The sequence below is a fragment of the Dendrobium catenatum genome, unplaced genomic scaffold (genome assembly GCF_001605985.2).
Source record: "Dendrobium catenatum unplaced genomic scaffold, ASM160598v2 fragScaff_scaffold_133, whole genome shotgun sequence".
Lineage (NCBI taxonomy): Eukaryota > Viridiplantae > Streptophyta > Magnoliopsida > Asparagales > Orchidaceae > Dendrobium > Dendrobium catenatum.
This window is the reverse complement of record NW_021318595.1, coordinates 8,154,087-8,171,984: the sequence shown is the minus strand read 5'-3', so window position 1 is coordinate 8,171,984 and position 17,898 is coordinate 8,154,087. Positions and strand designations below refer to the sequence as shown.

The window sequence follows — 17,898 nt, the reverse complement described above, 5'->3', positions numbered from 1 at the left end:
AATAAAACTAGACTAAAGTTTAATCGGATAAATCAACTAAGCTCCGGCGTCACTAACGACATATCAAGAATTTTAATCGAGAGAGAATTATAATCAAACTCCTTTTATTTTGGTCTGAATGAAGGCGGTCACATTTGAATAATAAATGATTTTCCAAAAAAAAAAAAAACAAGGTCCTCCAGACCAATATAGATTATAATCTTCTGGACATGAAAACTTCATTAAGAAAAAACTTTCACTTAAAACAAGAAGTGTAAGATTATCTCTAAGCTTACAGATTTTAAGTATTATCGAACATAATGTTTCAAAGTAAGATCGTTTATCCAAAAAATAGCTAACTATAGTAGACCCCCATTTTTCTGAGGTAGATGCAACATCTTCCTCAAGAAATGAGCGAGATTATCCGAAAAGAGAAGAAGAAACAGAAAAAGATTTATAAGAAGATGGAATGGGAAGTGAATAATCCAAGGCCTTAGCAGATGACAAGTGAGAAAAGTCTTTTGAAAGATCCATGAAAAAATCTAAAGAAAGCAAAGAGAAATAACCTCCTAGGGTTTTACCAGAAGCCCAAACTAGGATATATTTAATATCAAAGTAATTGTAATGATTGCAAACTTTTTGTGAGAGTTCATTGTATCTGGACCATGTTCACATGGTACGTAAAGAGAACCAGGTTCAATCTATATGCGCTACTACAGCACTCGCAAACGTTGCCGTCCGATGTAATCTGACGGCCTATATATATTTCATTGAACGCGGTGAAGTGGCCCGCCACGTTAATCGGCGTTAGTGAAGCCCAAGCTGCCTAAGTGACATGAATACACGCCACGTGGGTGGTACAGATCGAGTCTCATCATAATTGATTCGTTTGATCAATGATTCGTTACAAAATGCGGGCCCGTGGCTCCTCGTCGTTTTCTTCTGGACTGCTGCGCAGCGAGGCCGCGACGAGTGCCCAATAAAAAGGCATCGCTCTTCAACATGATTCCGATCATTAAATAGCTGGAGTGGGGGCACAGATGTTGTGGTCAGTCGGAAATACCCTTGGAGAACTGGCTAATCTCGCCAGCTCTTTTACTTTCCCTCGCTATATAGCTGGCGAGATCCATCAAATAGAACCAACCCCATATAGATTTTGATAAAGAGGTTTCTCTCTTTCTCTCTGCACCTCTCTCTCTCTCCAAGTCTCAACTCTCATCTTTCGTGAATATTCGAATATACCATTAATCAGGTTTTCTGCACGCAATTCAGTATAGCTAGCAACAATATCAGAGGAGATTTAATTATTAGCGCTCGCTAGCTAATAGCATATTCCCTTGTTCCCAAAGGCATTTAACTTTTCTAAGTACCAGCGGCCAGGCAACGGAAAAAAAAAAAGAAGTACAATACGATTAATTAAGTTACAAGAAGGTGATCGACGGAGTAGCTAGCTAGCTAGCTTGATCGTTATTCAAATCGAAAGAGATCAATCGATCAAGAGATATATATTATATATATCGGCATCAGGTCTCGCAATCTGGCATGGCTTCGATGTTAATGTGCCGGGAGGATCGGAGGCGAGAGTGTGTGCGGTGGGTAGAAAAATATTTCAAGGACTGTGTTTGTGACATCAGAAGCGAAATTTCTTTCAGCCTTGGGATGCTAAGCTTGGTTTTCTGGGGCATCGCCGAGATCCCTCAGATCATTACAAACTTCCGCACCAAGTCTGGCCATGGCGTCTCGATCGCTCTCCTCCTCACTTGGTTCGTCGGGTACGCTACATATCATAATTATTAATTTCTTATTTCCTAGCTTTTTCTTTTCAAAAATAAAAAAGTACAAAAATATGAACTCGATCGATCGGCTTCTTCTTATTGGGTATATATTTATATGGTTGCAGTGATATATTTAACTTGGTCGGTTGCCGCCTCGAACCGATTACGGTGAGATTAGCATATAACCAGTAATTTGTTTACTTATATTACTCGATCGTCCTTCAATCTGTTCTTGGATTTCCTCTCGATTAATATTGCGAATAAATTATATATGTAACGATGAATCTTGCTTGATTAATGCAATTTTTCTTTGATGCAGCTACCAACTCAGTACTACACGGCTCTGGTAATTAATTAAATAATTTATACCGATAATTATCAGCTATATATATCGAGGAGGTAGCTTGTGTCATTATTTTATTTTGTTGATTCTGACTTATCAAATAAAAAAAAAGTATGCTTTCGATTTGGATGCAGCTTTACACAGCAGTCACAGTAGTGTTGATTCTGCAAACCTTTTACTACGATTACTACAGTAGAATTCGGAAGGACAATATTGGCTTCAATAATGCTCTGACTACCGCTGTTGATGATGATGGGGTGACTTCTTCCATATTCCCCTCAATTTTGTGCTTGATTTAACTTTAGCAATTGATAAGGACGTTCGTATATACGGCCGGCATATAATTTATTTTTTATTTTTTTTAATCAAATAGAAAATAGAAATAACCAATTGATTATGTCTCTTGTATTTTTATTCAATTCAAACTGGTTAGCTAATTAATCAAATACTATACTTATATGATCAGGTAGAAGCAATGAAGAAGCCTTTGATTGATCCAAGGCGCAAGGATGAAGCCCAAGCTGTACCAACAAAGACTTCAAATAGAGCGTCTCCTCGCACTGATTCCTATTACATGTATACAATATTGGCCATTACTGTTAACTAACATTATCATTTAATAATTAACAGATATCTTTTTTGTTGACGACGTTAAGAAAATTCTTTAAATCTCTTAAAAGTTGATGCATGGATCGATCTATGACAGGTCAGCGAGGTCATTGGCCAGTAGTACTGGGACGCCGTCGTACATGCAAGTTGGTAGATTTGGTAGCGGGCCGTCAACTGTGGCAGCAGTACACGACTCTTCCTCCGATGGCGACGAGGACGAGGACACTGCCGATAACCATTATAATTCCAATCGTCTCCCTAATCCTTATAAGCCCATCGCCTCTCCAGCCGTGAGTATTCATTTATTATATTTGTTTAAAATGTTCTCTTGTCTACTGCTGCTAGTTAATTTTATATATATATAGAGAGAGAGAGGATATTTATTAGGTCAAAATAAGGTAAATAGATGCATCATATATGTAATTTATAAATTCAAGATTTTTTTCTGATAGTTAAAACTCTCAATTAATAAATTAAGATAATTATATGCAGTACTATATCCAATATGAACACGGTTACATCAAGATTTGTCACCTTCCCATTTGGAATAAACCTAAATTACCATTTGTACAGGCTACTCGAGTGCATGGATATAATTATTTAATTTTGTTTCTCTGCCAGGCTACTCTTGCTTCTTGTTCGATTTGCCTTTACTGGCGTCCCATTAGGATATTTCTCTCGACGCTCTTGATCTGTCAGGTTGTGTAGATTAGCGGTGAAATGTTGAAACGTTGGATAACTGGATATGGATTTTATATTTAATTAGAGGATATACATGGATGATGTGTCCTTTACTATTTCTGCCCACTTTAGCATAAGTACTTACCTTAGGGTTTAGCATTAGTTGCTTGGGTTGAATATCGATCGATCATAATATTGAAGCATTGCATCTTCTTAATCCATAAGCGAAAACCACATGGCCGAAACATTATATAACTCATGAATAAAATACAATGGTTTTTTTTCCATTTGTTTTTGATATGCATCAAATTTTTTAGGGTTTTCATCAAAAATAATTTTATACTCTTATGTTTATGATTTCATGGAAATTAAATTATTACAATCACACCAAGATAAAAGAGGGAGACAAAAAAATTAGCCTCGAAGAATTCTTTTAAGGATTGATTTAGAGAGAACTCAGTGGTCTCATTTTAGACTAAAAATGGCCAAACTATATCAAGCTAGGAGGTATTTAGTTAAAGGAAAAAAGGGAAATGTTAAAGAACTAGATTTAAATGCATCATTGATAAAAAAAAGAGTAAAATTCATCAAAGATTTTTAAAATTTTGACCCGATCCATTCCTGGAACATGGACCCCTTTTTTCCATTTGTGTTTCTCGGATATAATGGTTATTTTTGTAAACAATATCCACTATTCTGGTGAAAAGAGAAGATATTTATGATATCAATAAATAAAGTAAAACTGAAATATTATTTAGTATTTTGATAACTTTTTCAAAATTAATGAGAAAGGAAAATCAGAGAAGAGAGCTATAATAGAGGAATGTTACAATCGAGAGATCATGTAAGTTTATAATGATGATGGGTTTGTGGTCTATAGCAATGATGGAGGCATCATAATATAAGTGCATTGATGGAATAGAAGGTGAGTTGGTGTCCTTTTTGTGTATGAAGTTGTGAAATATTTGGGATTTGGCCTAACCAAGTCATCACAACTTTGCTACAATATTCAATGACCAATCACGAGTATATTTTTGGCATAGGCATTAGTGCTCCACATTAAATCTTGTTTTAGTTAGTATAATATGCTTGATATTATTAGATTTTGTCATAACTATTTATTGGAACTCCTATAAGAGGCTTGCTGAGGAACATCATGATTCTTGGAGAGTAGCTTCTAATAAGTGTACTAATCAAGGGGATCAATAGGTTTCCCTAGATATAAGTTAATAAGAACCCAAGATAATCTTAGAGATTATCTCTTAAGACAAACTTCCCTAGTACAATCTCGAATATCTCACATACACCAAGAGTCAATTTATATGTGGTGGGGCCCTTCATGTTACAATCACCATGTCAGACTCTTTAGTTAACATTCAGGATCTCCCCCACCCCCAACCAGTGGAGGAGCCAAAAAAATTTTACAGAAGGGGCATTCAAAGCAGAGAACGCATTGGAGTAAATGTGAAGCATACCAAAGGACACGTTGTAATTGTTCACGTAATCCAACCCCTGAATTATTCTCACAACCAGATGTTGACCTTCGAAAGGGTTCCACTAGGCTACAGATGCGAAGGGTATATGACCGCACCACCCCAAGGGATAGAGACGATCGCATGCCTCCGTGCTCTTCGCAAGTGGGCCAATGGGAGGGCATATTAGATCCTACATACGATCAACCATTGAGAATAGTGGCTCTCGCCAGCGCACCCTGATGGGTGATAATATGCACGACCTGATCACTGTCATGGGGTTTCCCCCATCTGATACATCAGCTTCAGCGGGGTTTATTTATTGTGGAATTTCATTTTTCACGGGCGCAAGCCCCTGTGGTTAATTACATCTCAAGCCGAAGCCTGAGAATACTCTCGATTAAGGATCTAATATTATTCTTCATAAAAGGGGATTGACACAAAAGGAAGACTATGAAATCCTACTAAAGGGAAAGAAAAGATTCAAATGGCTTAGTCAACATGCACGATTCATATTGACATCTAGAAGGACTAAGACACTAGAAAGAAAGGGGATCATACACTCGTAGCATACAAAAGGGAATGATAGAAGCGGCATCATCCATGTTACACAGATAAGTAGAATTTATAGTCTAAAAAAAAGGAACTTACTTATCAATTAGGCATACTACGAGACACCTAATGTAGTAGCCTAAAATCCTAGATTTAGAGTGGGTTTAGTGTTCTACCAAACACTAACACTCTTGTCCTACCTAATGCAATCTGTGCTTATATCCTGCCTAAAAAAAAATAGCCAGCTAATCACTTAAGTACATAAAATTCATGATATCTAGTCTTTATAAAAGATGGGTAGGTAGGATGAGTGTTTTGGAAGTGAGACCGACGTTTAAAGAGTTTTTTAATTGACCTTGAACTTATGTAAGGTGAATGCTCCTAGAGCTAATATAATTAAATTTTAATTAGATTTATTTTTAATACAATGCATGCTAGTTGAAAAGGTCTCCATATCAAATATGCTTAGAATTTTAAAAATATGCTTATAAGTATAAAAAATAATTTTTAGAAAAGATTAGACTTCCTCAGATCTGGGACCTCATCTTCATAGGCCAGATTATCCAGACTCTACCCGCAGGCGAGGAAGTTTCTTATAGAAAGAGAGAGAATATGCATTTAATATGCATGGGACCCAGACAATTTCGACTATTTTTTAGGTTGTTAAGTTTCTATGTTATTTAATTATTAAAATTTTAAATTTTGATTACGAGCAAAAAAAATATTTTATCCTAGAGAGCCTGATGAAAACAGTACAAGCACAGGCAAGAAATAAAACTAGAAAAGTATGCAATTTTTAATGCGTACATAAAATAAACACATCAATATAAATAACCAACACAGTAAAGTAAAGTCTAAAGTCCACTATAAGTATCGTATAAGTATAGCCCAGGATTTATAGAAAAGTAATAGTGACCTGGCTCCACCAACAACATCATTAATTCTAATCCTAATGAATAACGCAAGTCTTAAAAGTCAGACATTTCATCTTCAAGTCTTCGTCTTCGAGTGGATCATACTTCTCTGGATCATCTCCCTTTGAATCATCTCCTTCGGGCTCCGTATGATTCATCATCAAGAAAAGTACCCAAATGACTAAGAAATTTCTTTGAAGGGCCTTTCTTTTTCTCTTTGGGTACCGAGTATTTGAAATACTTCACTTTTAATAGACTTTCACAACTTGATACTTATTACAAATACATTAAGTTTGAAAACAAAAATCTAAAATCTCCTACATAGTTATCCTAATAAAAATATCCCAAGCAATTTATATAGCACAACCCAAATAGTTTATATCTATTTAGAAAAATAAACACACTTGGCCATACTCTTATTTATTTTAAGGGCTAAGCTGTCTGAAACACATGTGGCAAGCATTTATGATTATTAATTAATTTAGCCCCCTTTATTTTAGCACTGCATGAGCATGGCCAAATGCATAAGATTGAATTAGTATAAAGCATCTCTAGCTTATGAGAAATCTAACACACAAATTGCATCACAAGAAAAGTAGGTATAATAATAAAATAAACATCATCACCACAAATCCAATAAAAAAAAGTTAAGTCAAGCAACACTTGTGCACATATAATCGCATTACATCATAGAAAGTAGAAAAGGTAAACATCGGCCTTAATACTAGAGCTAGAAGTTGTGCCCTAGCAAACCTATGTGTGTGTAATAAGCCTGTGTGGCTTTGGGTAGTTCCTATGTCGGATAGTTAGTTCAAGTTGCATAGAGTTCAGATTTGTTAAAGATCAAAAGGGGAAATTTTAATTAAAATTTAAATATCAATGATTTGGGGTCCATTTTTAGTTATTTTAGTTTATTAATCCATTTTAATTCTTAGGATAGTGATCTTTAAAGTTTAAATTGCATTAGTTGATTTTAGACTATTCGGTGTTCTCCTATACACTAGGCTAAGGGGGTCTAAAAGTCACTATTAGAAACGTGTTAGATTTTGGTGTTCTAGCATTTTGATTAAATATTAGGTCTTAAGTGGAGTAGTTAGGTTTTGAGTTTGCTGAATTTGAAGTTTTCTAGGCAAATATATGAATTTTAGAAGTTTCGGGCAATTAACGAATTATTAAAATTGTTTAATAAGGGATGTTTTAGGGGTTTTGATCTAAATCATCTCCAAACTGATTGGATTCATCCCCAAGGTCAGAAATGACCTAAGAAGATATTCCCAAGTGTTTGGAGAAAATTTGAAAGTTTTAATAAATTTTAATTACTTAATTAAGGAAAAAAGGTGATTTTTAGTTAAAGTTAAATTAAGGCATAGATTAAAGTCTAATTAAGAGGCCCTAATTATATATCTAAGGCTAAGTATTAAAATATGAAGAGTTTGAGGTATTATGAGTAATTTTTTGAGTTGAAATGAATTTATTATAATTCTCAGAAGTTATTGGGGCCCTATTAATGGGTTAAATTAGAGTTTCTTAATTAAGGGGTTTAAAGGCTCCTAAAATTTTTTATAAAATTCTGGAAGGTTTAGGATGTCACCTTATCCTAAAAAACTCTGATAGATTTAGGATTTAGGGGTTTTTTTTCTGATGGTTAAAGGGCAAAAAATCTCAAAGTTAACAGTATAGTCAAGAGCAAGAGTGATAAGGAACACCCAACTAAACTCATTGAAACATTTGCCTCCCTTGAAAAGTTTGGGATGAAGCTTAATCTTAGAAACTGCATTTGATACCTATAAAGAAATGCTCCTTAGCTACATCATACTCTAGCCATGAAAATTAAGGCCAATCCTAATAAAATTTAAGCTATCCTTAATATGCCTTTATTGAAATCCATCTAAGAAGTACATAAACTCATTGGGAAGCTTATAAGACTCAATCAATTCATCTCTTGATTGGGAGAAAAGTACACACCACTATTCAAGATCCTTGTTAAACCAAATTATTTCACATGGTATGAAGAGTGTGAATGCTTCTTCCAATAGTTGAAGTTTTGTATGACTATAACCCTAGTGCTTAATAACCTAAGTTCTAGCAAAGATTTATTCTTATATCTTTGGGTCATGGATGTTTATTAGAATAGAATGATTTGCATATTATATATGATTATTGTAAATGATAATTTAATTTGATAAATATGAATGTGTATAAAATGGTGAATTAACACTCTATTTTGTTTATGTTATTTTAATTATATATGTATGTTATTAGTGGATCTGGAATGAATTTAGAAGATAAACGAGATAATTCTTTCAAATAAGATCTTGGGTTGTAACGTTAGATGTGGAAAAAAGGTTAGATTGTTTTTGAAAAGCTTTAAACCAAGATCTTGGGAGCTTAATGGTTTGGTGGCAAAGATAGAAATAATAATGATAATTCTTGTGTTTGGAGGGAGAGGTTAAAGAGGGATGAAGGGTGTTAGTTTTGGGAGGTGTGAATGATTTAAATGGAAAAGAAATATAACTTAAATTAAAGGTAAAAAATGTTTATTAAAATTAAAATATTAAGAACGTTGTAAGACACCAAGCTTCTATAAGTATAACTTAATGAATTAAGAAAACAAGCAAGAAGAATTTTCCAAATTTTAATTAAAAAAAAAAAGAAGATAGCTCTTGCAACAAGTTTTGCATAACAAAACCATCACAATACAATAGAGACAAAATCTTTTGATTATAGAAATTTTCAAAGCTCTATCCACCATATGAGTTTTACTTTGTCATCTTTAGTTTTATTTTTTGTTTTATTATTATTATTTTTTAATCCACCCTAAGGCTCCTCCTTTAGGTCATTCTGATCCCCTCCTAGGAGAAGGGTAACCTCAACCACGTTTAATGTGTCTACAAAAAATAATTTGAACTGAATATAATTAATTCCCTATCTTAAGCACCAAGATATTGTAGCATCAAATGTGTCTACAAAAATAAGGAACAAATTCTATTTTTAATAAAATTAAATTCCTAATATCTAACTTGAGGCAAATGAGAAACAACCTAATGATATATACTTTCGACTCATGGTTCAATTTAGATTACTTGAAAAGTTGAATAAGAGCTAGTACTTTTATAACAAAAAAACATTCGCATATATATATATATATATAATTCATCATGCTATTAATTAATTGATTTTGCATAATTCAATTAAAATTCCTCGTTCTGATTACTCTTCCAAATTACAATAATCCTGTCATACATTGTGTTTTTGTATATCATCTATAATGTTCAAGTTAGATTTACGTGAAGTGCCATCAGCCCTTGCATGGTATTCATCAAAATACCTGATATACATAAAACCTACAGACTGGCTATGCAGCAATCATCATCGGCTCTGCTGGTTTGCCGTCTCAAGCCAACGCCCTTATAGAAGCAAATATATATTTCCAAGGCAGAAGATTATTAAAGGTAATTAATTTCTACATTAATCTTTTTTGCTCGTAAACATGAATTAAGAATAAAAACCAAGTGTGATAATAATATATGATGGAGTTAATTAGCTTTATGTTCTTGGATAATGGTAGAATGTTAATGGAAATAAGTTACATAAAAATAATGAAATTAAATAATTAAACAAAAATCAATTAATGCTAACATGTAATATTCTTCTCTTGCCTCAGAACTCAGGGTTGATGACATTGGGGTCCAATCCTTACGGAATGGCCCTAGGATGGGTGATGGCTGCCATTTATATGGGAGGACGTCTGCCTCAAATTTATCTCAATGTATGTGTGTGTATCTTGTATTTTGAAAGTAGCATTTTTTTTTTGGGTGCTAGCTTTACCTGGAATTAATATATATTTCAAAACTTTTAGCTTGCTAGCTTGATTCTAATTATGACTTTAATTAATGGAACATATACGTGTTCACAGATGAAACGAGGAGGCGTTGAGGTACAATATTCACACCTACAATAAGATTAGTATTGCTTAATTTTTATATATACAGCTCGGACTGATCGATCTGTACACGTTGATGAATTTCACATTATGGTTTTTGATATATACTTCAAGCTATAATTGACATTGGTTATCTGCAATTCATTGAACCACTTTGCAGGGTTTAAATCCTCTTATGTTCACTTTTGCTATAATTGCAAATGCAACCTATGTCGGGAGGTATATTTATGTATATATATCTGCATATATCTTTATCCCTTCCTTAATTTAAGTGCATCAATTCATATTAATTTATTAATTTTTAAATATGTCTGTAAACTCAATTAAATAAAACATGTCTCCTTGTTTCAAAATATTTAAACAATTCCCTTTCATTATTATTTTTTCTCTCAATGCAGCATTCTAATGAGGAGTATTGAATGGAAAATGCTAAAGGCTAACGCACCTTGGTTGTTGGATGCCATTGTTTGTGTGCTGCTCGACCTATTTGTATCCTTGATTAATTACTTAATTTCTACCTTTAATTAAAGCCCAGATTATTAAGGCGTTATGACTAGCTAATTGATCTTGAGTCGACCTTGACAGAATTAATTTGCTCATAGATTATATTGCAGTTTGCATACTACAAGTTTGCTGCTAGAAGAGCAACCGATAACGACCTGGAAGTTGATAATAGTGATGATGTGCCTACCGAGGCCAAGAAGACAATTGCTTGAATGGATTTGTGTTAGAAGCCATGCATGTTTTAATTAGACCATGTGTGATTGATAACAAGCTTATGCATCTTTGATTATCTTTTAGAACTTAACAAATGGACAAGGATGAACAAAAAAAAAAAACTAATCATCCACATTTTGATGTTAATTATTCCTTTTTTATTTTATTTTTATTTTTTTTATTTTAATAGGAGACCATTTTGTTGATCTACCTTTCTTTCTTTCTGTTTGCTTCAAGGTCTAGGGGTGGAACTTTAGAATTAAATATCACCGTTCAGATATATCCTCTATACTAGTATCTAACTCCATCTAATTATATGGTTCATGTTGCAATTCATGTATTCCTCGTTTTATATCTTTACTCATTGCAAGTCCTTTTTTTTGGTTGCATACTGCTGATTCTCAAAAGTAAAGCCTAATTAAGAATATATAGTTTGTGTGCAGTTAACTCTACATTAAAATTTCGATAACATATATATAATTGTGGGCTATAATAATCTTATCTAATGAAGCATTATTTTTTAAGTGACATGACCGACTATGAGGATCGAACCTATACACACTATATGCGTGTATATGTTTATGTATATATTTAACATGTATTCACTAGGCTCCCACTAAGGAAGAATTATTCTGTGCGGAGTGCGGAGGGCGTCCGGAGACCAATAAACATGTGTCATGTCATCTCATTGGTGGGTACCTAGCTCGGTACTGACATTCAGTACCGTTGGGTACCCAGTGCTTAACCGGACGGTTCTCTGTCCGGTCTCCGTACAGAATAAAAGCTCATATGAGGCTCAGACGGAACGGTACGTCCCACCTCCAATGTGAATTACTCACCATGATGGAACATAATCGTCTTAGAAGCTGGTTGGTGTTAATCCATAGATTCATGGACATTCATGCAGTGAGGTGAGGTCATCATGTGAAGACTGCCCAGGGCCAGTGCGCCAGACCAAGGAGTCATTGTATTCAACAAGCATCTTAAAGGGACTTGTCCAAACTTTCTTGACCCTCAGATTTCACTCACCTTAATAGGAATTATTCACTTATGACCATCCTTAAAATTAAGGTCACTCGGCTATCGCTAACATCCCCGATCGAGCTCACTATAGGAAAATGACTGATTTTTGATGAAATTGTTGGTTGAAAATTGGCAAATTTTTGTCGAAAAAACATATTTCTGACGGAATTTTTTTTTTGCTGGTAAAACACCCATCGGAAAAACATTTGCCGGTGAAAAAAAATCTACCAGAAAGATTTTGGGCGGAAATTGCAGCTAGAAAATTTTAAGCAAACATTGCTCCTGGAAAAAAAATCAACAAAACTCAGTTTTTCTATGCTTGAATTCTTCCTCTACCTTCTCTTATCATTTATTGTAATGGCTTCAGGAGACAAACACCTAAAATGCTGAAAATTATGATTTTTTGGATTAAGGACATCTTCAACTTGTGAAGATTTCCATCCAGGAATAACTCATTTTTTTGTTTCCAGGTGTTTGAATCATGGCTGAATGGACTCACCACCATGCCCATAGGATTCGCCTTTACAAACTCACCCTTTACATTAGGCCTCAATGACTCGACCAAGACTCAACTTTGTTGATGTTCAAGAATATAAGCTCTATCATTTTGAAGTTGTCTTCCTAGGCTTTATTTTCTCGAGTGTCTACATGCAAGGATTACATTTACAAAAATTAAATAAACTGCTTCGTATACGAAGAATGATTCATTCATACTCAAGACTTGGGCTATTATAAGCACAATCCTAATGATGTATCTCCACCATCCTAATAGCTCACTGATATACTTTATAACCTCGTAAATCCACATATTATGAGCCATAGGTTGCCTTAGTAAAAAATGCCTATCTTACTATGCTTCAGTAATAATAAATTTTTTACTTACCTTTACTTTAAGTCCTTTCTCTTTATTAGAAGAGATCAATAGTTATTGAATAAACAAGTGGAATAGAAATAAGATATCATAATTTAGATTTTTCTTGGGTATATCACCCAAGATAAAATTAACCTTAAGAAAAATGTTAGTTTGGGAAATTTTGACCCCCAGAAACTCTAATTACAAAATATAGAAATATTCATGGGGATTTAACTAACTTGCTTACCATTGCTGTCATGAGTTTGAAGAATAGATTAATATAAGATCAAATCTTCTATAACAATTCATTGAAATTATCCTAAATTTTAAATCCCTTCCCATATATTAAAACAAAAATCCCCACCAACATAATACAATAGAAGAGTGTAAGTATATCTATGGGCTCCGAAAATTCGGCCCCGGCCTCCGCCCACTTTAGTTTTCTTTCGGGGGGATTTTTAACGGAATTATGTTCCAGGGTAAATTTTGGGAAGACATATGGGTTTGTAGATAAGACACTACCCAGAGATTTCGCCCTCATTTTGTGAGGACTTTATGATCCGAGTTTTGGTTTCCTATAGGTGCAAGCCCCTATAGTTAATTATCCCTCCTGATCAAGAGAGAGAACTTTCGATTAAGGCTAGTCGTCAATCAGATACGTAGAAAATACGTGTTATCTGGCATATAATAGAAGCATAGGCATGATGTTTGGAAAGGTTGAAGATTTAATATTTAAAATTTAAAATTTTCACCATCTTGCACTTAAAGCGGATGGTGGGAGAATGGATGATGGACCCGATCAAGATCCCATGGTTCTGTCATCCCGGGCCATCGTGGTCACTGGTTTACTTAGTCAGAAGAGGTAGTCGACCCAACTTGATAGAAGGATCCTTGTCGACAGCCATGGGTTGCTTCGCTCAAGGGGACCTTGTAGACCTGGTGTGAATTTGAATACACCTTAGCTAATAGAGGGCTTTGTGCCCTATCGATCATATCTTATTGATTCATATCTCAAGAATTTGATGTCACTAAGGAACGTATTGGCTCTGACCAAAACCGGTATCTCGTGGTGCCATTTGGCGGCAAAACATTCGGTTCAGAGGGCCCCGGGTCATAACTGTTTATCCCGCAATGCCATTTGGCGGCAAAACCGCCGATTAGAGGACATGTACCACGTCCTTACTAATAGGAGATTATTTGAGAATGGATCATAGTGATATTTTTGACTAGGTATTAGCTCTATATAAGTTGAAGTATATTTCAATTTGTCCACCCCGAAAAACGGTTGCATGTTGATCTACATATCTAAGCAAAAAAAAAAAAAAAAGAAAGAAAAGTTAACGTACTGTCCGGCGCCAGATTTTGAGTCTTGCGAACCCCATTTTCGGACGAAGCCCACACGTCGACGTCCCATCTCCTACGATCTCACCATATCGGCATCATGCTCCGCTCGTTCGGCTCCCGCAATTCACTCATTGATGATGTGTCTTTAAGTAGCGATCGAAGTTCACTCCTGCTCTCTCCCCCTCTCGTGGTTGCTCGACTGCGTTCTTCGACAACTTTCCCTCCAGTCGGATCGGAGCTTCAACGTTTCGATCGGAAGTAGGAACGGGAGCCGCATGCTGTGAGGTTAACTTCCTCCTTTTCGTGTGGCTCCTACGACGCCTTCGTGGCTGGACGACTTTGCTCCTTTGACGACTCTTCCTTTCTGTCGATTCGAAAGTTACGACATTTTGAGCAGGACAACAACGGGAATATTATTAATTACTATTAATTATGTTTAACTCTTAATTATAATTAATTGTTAATTAATTATTATTAATTATAATTAGGCATAACTAATTATAATTAATTATAATTAAATAGTTAAGTATTATTAATTGTAATTAATAATTTAATTCTTATTTAATTATAATTATTATAATTAAATAAAATTAATTATAATTGAATATAATTAATGAATTAGTTATAATTAGATGATTAGTTAATTATCATTAATTGGGAATGCCTGCTCCTCCTTCGCCTCGATCCACAAGTCAACACAGCCGACAGTCGTCGACCACTCATGCGAAGGTATTAAGTTCTAAATACCTCCCTCGACGTGCTTGATGCACTGGTGGACCTCTTATACACGCTCTTGTAGCACGGCGAGGGGGAATCCAGTGCAACAAGTGCGACGAGGCAGGTAAGCCCTACACACGCTCTTGTAGCGTGGTGGGGAAAATCCTCGACCTCGACATCAGCACTGCCGACGACTGCTACAAAAGTTATAATTTTCTAAATACCATTTTCGGTGTTTGTATCGGACCAGAGAACCACCTATACCGCTCTCATAGCACAGTATGAGGGAGCCCAGTGCAAAGCATATGATGAGGTGGGTAAGCCCTATACACGCTTTGTAGCATGGTGGGGAGAGCCAATAGTGTTCTTGTATGGGTATTATTGAAGGCCCCATACACGCTCTTTAGCGTGGTGGGATGAAAAGATATACGGTCGCGGTGTCTAAGGACACATACCATACACGCTCGAGTAGCGTGGTGGGAAGGCCCAGCTCCCCTATATTTCCTCCAAATGGGGGATATGCCGGAATGCTGCCGAAATTTTCACTGAAGTGCTTGATCAATATGAAAACCTCACTTGAGCAGCAATGCAGAGGACCCGTGCTTGGACATGAATGCATAGAAGTTGAACTAAATGTGTAGAGGACTTATACGAACAACAGGGGACTTGGACTTGAACTGAACTACAAGAAATTGAATCCCAAATCCTAAAATGTATAATCAAGATCAAAATTCAAATGCCAAATAACAATCTAATGCATTCGAATAAATATAAGCAAACAAGCGGGGGACTCGTGAAGAACAAGACCTCGATGTATACAAACAAGGAGCAATACTTAAATCATAACATCTGAGCAATCACAAACAAAGACCAATCATCAAAACTTAAATACATAAGCACACAATGAATGATGTTGGTTTATACAACGACAGATGTAGTGGACTTCTACAACAGTTCCTATGAGGTCAAAAGCATTATGCTTGCAAGTAAAAACAATTAACTGTAGAATGTACGGGTATCTCCCACTTGCATTAATGAGGTCCAAGATACGAATGCAACAATCCTTTCAATGCATATGAATAATGATATTCAATCAAGTCCACATAATATCAATCCACTGTAAAGAGTATAAATGCCTTCTATATGCAACAAAGAAGAACTCAAAACATAAACAATGTTGTCTGTAGATTAAGATGGCAATACTAGCTCTTGATAGTGGAAGACCCGTCTCTACAAATAAATAAAATTATCAATGACCATCTGGGAATGGTGAAAGGTAAGTGGATATGATGTAGGGACAACGACTCTTCTATGAATATCTCTAGGAGGTCGTAGTGGATACATCGGTCCCCTGCAAACGAATACTTGTGGTTAACAACAATGGGTATATCGTAAGTACAACGAACCCTTGTGGACACAAGTATAGATGTCACCTACGATAATGGTGATTAAGATCTATGAGTACGTCGGGTACAAGGGAAACCTGGTGTATAGAAAAAGGACATCTCCTAGCAGAATGGAAGATATGTTTGAACAAATTAGAACTAAACTTCCTGGTGTTCCAAAGTTTTTTCTTAGTCCTATACTTAAGAAGAAAACAGTTCTAATATCCACAAACACCGGAAGTAACAAGTCTACTATACAAAAAAGCTTGAAAATAGTTCCTCTTATAGTAGTAGTCACAAAATCTCAAAGAGGACCTCCCGGTGAATGAGAAAAAGGAGTGTCCATCAGAACATAAGGCAGGAGATTCGTTAGTGCATTACAATCTACCTGAATAAATCATGTAACTGGTGCACGACAATTTACATGTACAAAGCAGTGAACAACTCTATTCAGAAACTGCAACGCAACGCCACCGGATCTGCAACACCTATACAAGCAGACATAAGGCTTCTACATTCTACAACGCCCCACCACCGGATATGCAACATTTATACAAACAGACAGAAAGCGTCTATAATCTACAATGCCCCACCATCGGATCTGCAACACTTATACAAGCAGACAGAATATGTCTATAATCTACAATGCACCACCATCGGATCCGCAACACTCGTACTAGCAGACAGAAGGCGTGTATAAGATCTCAAATAAAATGTTGTGTATTCAAATGGCAATTACTTGCACAACTAAATTATTTCAAAATACCCTTGCATGTGCACAATAATTTGTATACACATAGGTACACTAAAGGGAAAAATATAATCTCGACCCGCATGGGCCCCAACGAGCATGTTATTAATACACACATGACGTTTAAAGATGTTGCGTGGGTCAATAAGTGAATTCAAGTTTGAACCTAATCCTTCTATACGGATCAATAGAAGTCGACAGGGTTCAAATTATCTAACAAATGCATAGTTGTGGTGACCGATGTATTTGTTTTAATACATTCATATTAGGCCTTTAAGGCCTATAATCAAGAGAATTCACTAACAAAGACACAAAGTCTATGAAACTCGATCCTCCTAAGCAGGTAAATAAGAGTAGACAGGGTTCAAACCATCGGATAAATATGCAGTAACGAAGTTGACCGAAATATTTATTTTATATATTCATATTAGGCATTCAAGGCCTTTAATAAAGAAAATTTACAAACAATGACATAAAGCCTACGAAACCCAATCCCCTATTAACAAGTTGATAGGGTCGACAAAGTTCAAGCTTTGAATAAAAATAACCCCAAACACCTCGATAATGGCCATGTTGAATGCAAATCCCAACTGGAGGGGTTCATTCCAAACATTTTAAATGCCACCCAAATGTTCATCAGAACTCTAGAACTCCACAAAAATTCCCAAAATCCCAAAAATATTTAAAATTGAAATAAAACCATTAATCACTTAAAGCAAAATCCATCCATCCTCTACAACAGTTTGCCGGGATGGACAAATTAAAATTTTTTTCAACTCACATAGAGCTAGTGCCTAATTGAAAATATCACTAGGATCCATTCTCAAACAATCTCCTGCT

The 17,898-nt window shown here is 35.4% G+C and overlaps 1 protein-coding gene across 1 annotated transcript; it reads left to right on the top strand.

The window, feature by feature from the left end:
- Nucleotides 1-1,016: 1,016 nt before the first annotated feature.
- On the top strand, nucleotides 1,017-11,279 carry LOC110112546 (probable vacuolar amino acid transporter YPQ1). Its single transcript, XM_020844800.2, has 12 exons — nucleotides 1,017-1,751; nucleotides 1,880-1,922; nucleotides 2,074-2,100; nucleotides 2,232-2,354; nucleotides 2,564-2,673; nucleotides 2,804-2,996; nucleotides 9,676-9,777; nucleotides 9,990-10,094; nucleotides 10,242-10,262; nucleotides 10,429-10,487; nucleotides 10,667-10,757; nucleotides 10,871-11,279. Exons 1-12 carry the CDS (start codon nucleotides 1,522-1,524, stop codon nucleotides 10,982-10,984), a joined length of 1,218 nt encoding a protein of 405 aa, XP_020700459.1. The 5' UTR covers nucleotides 1,017-1,521; the 3' UTR covers nucleotides 10,985-11,279.
- The last annotated feature ends 6,619 nt before the right edge of the window (nucleotides 11,280-17,898 follow it).